This window comes from Cenococcum geophilum (genome assembly GCF_001692895.1).
Source record: "Cenococcum geophilum 1.58 unplaced genomic scaffold K441scaffold_74, whole genome shotgun sequence".
NCBI classification, from domain to species: domain Eukaryota; kingdom Fungi; phylum Ascomycota; class Dothideomycetes; order Gloniales; family Gloniaceae; genus Cenococcum; species Cenococcum geophilum.
Window position 1 is genome coordinate 23,622 of NW_027137632.1, and position 3,761 is coordinate 27,382.

The following is a 3,761-nucleotide window of genomic DNA, read 5'->3' on the forward strand; positions in this document are numbered from 1 at the left end:
GTGTGCGTTGTGAGGAAGACATGGTTGGTAGGTGGTGATTAAAAAGGAGCTCTGGATGAGATACGCGTTGACGCGTACACAAACTTTTTCTAAAAGCCCGCACGGACTTTTTTTGTATATAAAACAGCAGGCTTGGCGCTTTTTGATTAACGCCGACCATATAGTATGAAAATTAATAAGCAACTTTCTTAACACTAGAGCTTTATTACCATATGCTATTCCTACCTGTTCTTACCATGGATGATTATATTAATTATAAACATGCAATCATAATCAAATGGTTGATTTTGATTATGATTAATTAGATTATACAGTAATCATAACTTATGTAACTAATAGAATAGTTATATGCATCCCTGCGTCTAGCTATTGATAGTCTGGGAAACTGCTGTCCCGGTTCTAATCTACGTGTACAAGATGTCCTCGACTTCAAAGATTCCCGACTACGTGCGTGTAGTACTCGTCTTGCCACGGGCGCGATATCTTGTCAACATGAGCAAATTCAATTCCCACTTCTTTTAAACGACGCAAAGTGAAAGGAATAATGAAAGAAGATTTGATCAGAAATGCAAAATATTTCTCCAATCTTCTTCTAAACGCAACTAATCACACTTTATCATCAGCTTTCTTGCAACTCTGCGAATGGCGAGCAAACTGTTCTGTAATTTTGTGCCAGTAGTTCCTGGACCAAGACTTCCTTGTCCGTTTTGCAAACCAGTACCAACCAAAGGCAGCGCACACTGTAATGGCGAACAGTGGGACTGTCACCTCCACCCATCTCACTATGGCGGTGTGTGAATAAGTTCCGTCAGTAGGTGGTCCCCCATTTGGATTCTGGTACTTGACAATGTCTGTGCTAAAGAATGTAGAAACGAATGTTGCAGGAAGGAAAAATGTCGTGGCCACGGTAATGATACGCATAGCAATGGCTTCTCTTTGGGCTTGATCGGCGAGAAATGTCATCTGTTCCGAAGCTCGGCTTTGAAGGTGCTGGACAATCAATTCTTTGCGGTCTGCAGTTATCTGTTCCAGGAGCTTGGCGCGGGCAAGCTGTAACTTGATATCTCCTATCATGCTGTTGATTTGCGCTGCGAATGACTCGATGTCGGCTGCACATGTATCCCTTAGGGGGAAAGCTGCGTTTGTCTTCAGATCTTTATAGAAACTTCGTACAGAGGCCATGATACCTGAATTAGCCTTAACAACCATAACAACTTCGTTAACTTTGTCTCGAAAACCCTGGACAGTTTGGAGGTCCTCTGACTTGTACTGTTGGCGGTTGCTGTCGAGCTGCCGCGAGCCATAGACAGCCATTTCTGTCTAAGTGTACTCGTTAGATCATGACTGGCAAGAGTTGTGACAGCATGCAAGATCTCACCATATATTGCACCCTATCTTCTAGCCAACAGATATATTGGCGCCAATTTCTTGTAGACCAATGGCAGAAGAGTAGATGAACCGCCAGGCTTGATTTGAAACATTGGGCAACGGTAGAAAATGAATGGTCTTCGGGTCGTCCTCTTGGACCGGTCAGCTCCTGGACACGCTTTTGGATATCATCGTGGCCGCTTGTTGTAATCCAAAGTGTCACGCCAGTCTCGACATCGAATTGATGGTGAAAAGCGGCTTGACGGATCGACCACTCTTGTTCCTCCGGTGAAGGTGGAGGTTTCTTGAACTCGGCCGCATCGATCACTGTCTTCAGATTATAGCTTATTTGGAAGTACCGCCCGCTACGGCCGAGCTCAGAGACGCAGGGTCCACCCGGATTGATAGTGACTAGTGGAGTGACAGGAGTTTGACTAGTCGGTCCACTCGGGTTAATCGCTTGCGTCTGTTGCTTTGCCGGCTGTACATAGGCAGATGACGGTGTAGGATCGCCCTCTTGTGTTGCAATCTGAGTACCGCACAGTTTGCGCTGTTCGGTAGCTAAAACTGGCCACCCCTGCGAGAGCTCCAAAAAATTTGATACCGAAAGCCGCTGAATCTAAGCTCCCTCGCATCGTCCTGCTGTCCGAAGATAGATAGAAAGTCGAGGTGGCTTGGCATCACCTGATGATAACACAAGATTTGCAACAGGAGCTCCTTCGTGATTTTGAGGTGGGCTTTTGAGTGCGGTGCCCATACAAAACTAAGGAAGTGTGAGTATCTGAATGGGCTGGATGAATCTGCTGATCTTCTTGCATGAAGCGGCATTTTGGATCTGGTTTCGTTACAGTTGGTGTAGCAGTTTGTTGTCGCTGTGAGCCAGGTCCAGGGATGGAGTTATCACCAAGCCATTTCTTGATTTCAGATTCACTTTTCAGATTAAAGGCAATTAGAACCATATCTCCATCTGCTCTCTTGAGAACATGGGGATCATTCATGTCGAGATTGCTCCCTATGGACACCTTCAGCAGCAGAAGCATTGCAAGTTCATGGAGCTTACCTTTGCTGTTGGCGGGTACCCAATCTCGGAATCCTACGTCAACTCTCTTTTCGTCTTGAATGCAGAGAGTATCAGAGGTCTGATCCAGTCGATCTTTGTAGTTTTGTAGCTCACTAGGATATGTTGTCCTGTAAATGAGCCGCGTTGGATATGACAAGTAACTCTCATAAGACTAGTGTGTCCAATAGTTAGCTTAGCTGCGAGCTTGAGAAAAATAGCTGACTGACTGCGTCAATTGGGTCGCTCGCTGTCTGCTCGCTGTTGGATAACGTAAGCTGACTGTTAAGCTGTTAGCTAGCTGTCCTAATTAGGAAATTTGTATAGACTTTATGGTGTTTTATTTCGGATTTTTAGCAGCACCTCTCTATATACAAATATTAATATTACCCGATTAAAATTCAGCCCTAATTTACCCAATATAGTATCCAAATATAGCCAAATTCGTCCCGCACTAGCAGAGGCTTAAAAGGTAGGTAGAATAATCGGTAGTAAGGACTCCAGAGGCTCTATTTCTATGTTAGATTTAGTTAAATATAAAGCTCTATTAAGTCTACCTTACTAAGCTGGCTTTTCTACCTCTGTAGTTGGCTTATAACTAGTAAGATTAACATTTAAACTCGTTAACTAGGGTGTAGTTAAAGCTCTATTGGAGTTAATGCAGTCGATTAAACTACTTAATAAAAGGCCTTTAATTGACTACCACTTCTAATATTAACCTGCTTTAATTATGTCGGCTAAAAGTCTATTACGCTTATTAGTAATAATCTTTTTAGTTTAACTAAAGGCTTATTCGTATATAGAGCTTATTACTAGTATAGAGAATATATTAAGAGCAATCTTAGTAAGCGTTAGATAAAGGATTTAACTAATTTTAAGCCACTAGTTAAGAGGATTAGGAATAACGTTGTTCCGCTTATTACCGTTATTAAAACGGATTTTAATAAACTTAAGGCCTGCGTTATAGTAGCGGTTAAATTTACTAGCAAGCTTAATACACTTTTAATTACGCTTTAAGGAAGTAAGGCTCTTATCTATAACTAAGGACTATACATATTTATTAGCTAAATCGTCGTTAGATTTATAAGGAACCTTCCTATATTATAGCTTAACTAGTTCCTTATCTTCCTTATTTACTTACTTATTAATATAGGTATCAAATAAAGTCTCAATGTATCGCTTGGCGTGCTTCTACTACTAGGGCTACCGTTTCTACTTATCGCGAAAGTAGGCGCGTTTAAGAGATGGATAAAAGATTATACGGCAAAATAGTAAGGGCTCTTAGCCTTTATTTTATTAAAATATTTATTAATCTTTTTAATAGCTATATTAACGC

At 41.6% G+C, this 3,761-nt stretch overlaps 1 protein-coding gene across 1 annotated transcript; it reads right to left on the reverse strand.

Moving 5' to 3' along the window:
- Positions 1-693: 693 nt before the first annotated feature.
- On the reverse strand, positions 694-2,130 carry K441DRAFT_452859 (uncharacterized protein; the record flags this gene model as incomplete). Its single annotated transcript, XM_067641710.1, has 3 exons — positions 694-1,320; positions 1,379-1,779; positions 1,944-2,130. Coding segments are annotated over 3 exons (1,215 nt in total), but the record flags the coding sequence as incomplete, so codon positions are not given.
- Positions 2,131-3,761: the final 1,631 nt, after the last annotated feature.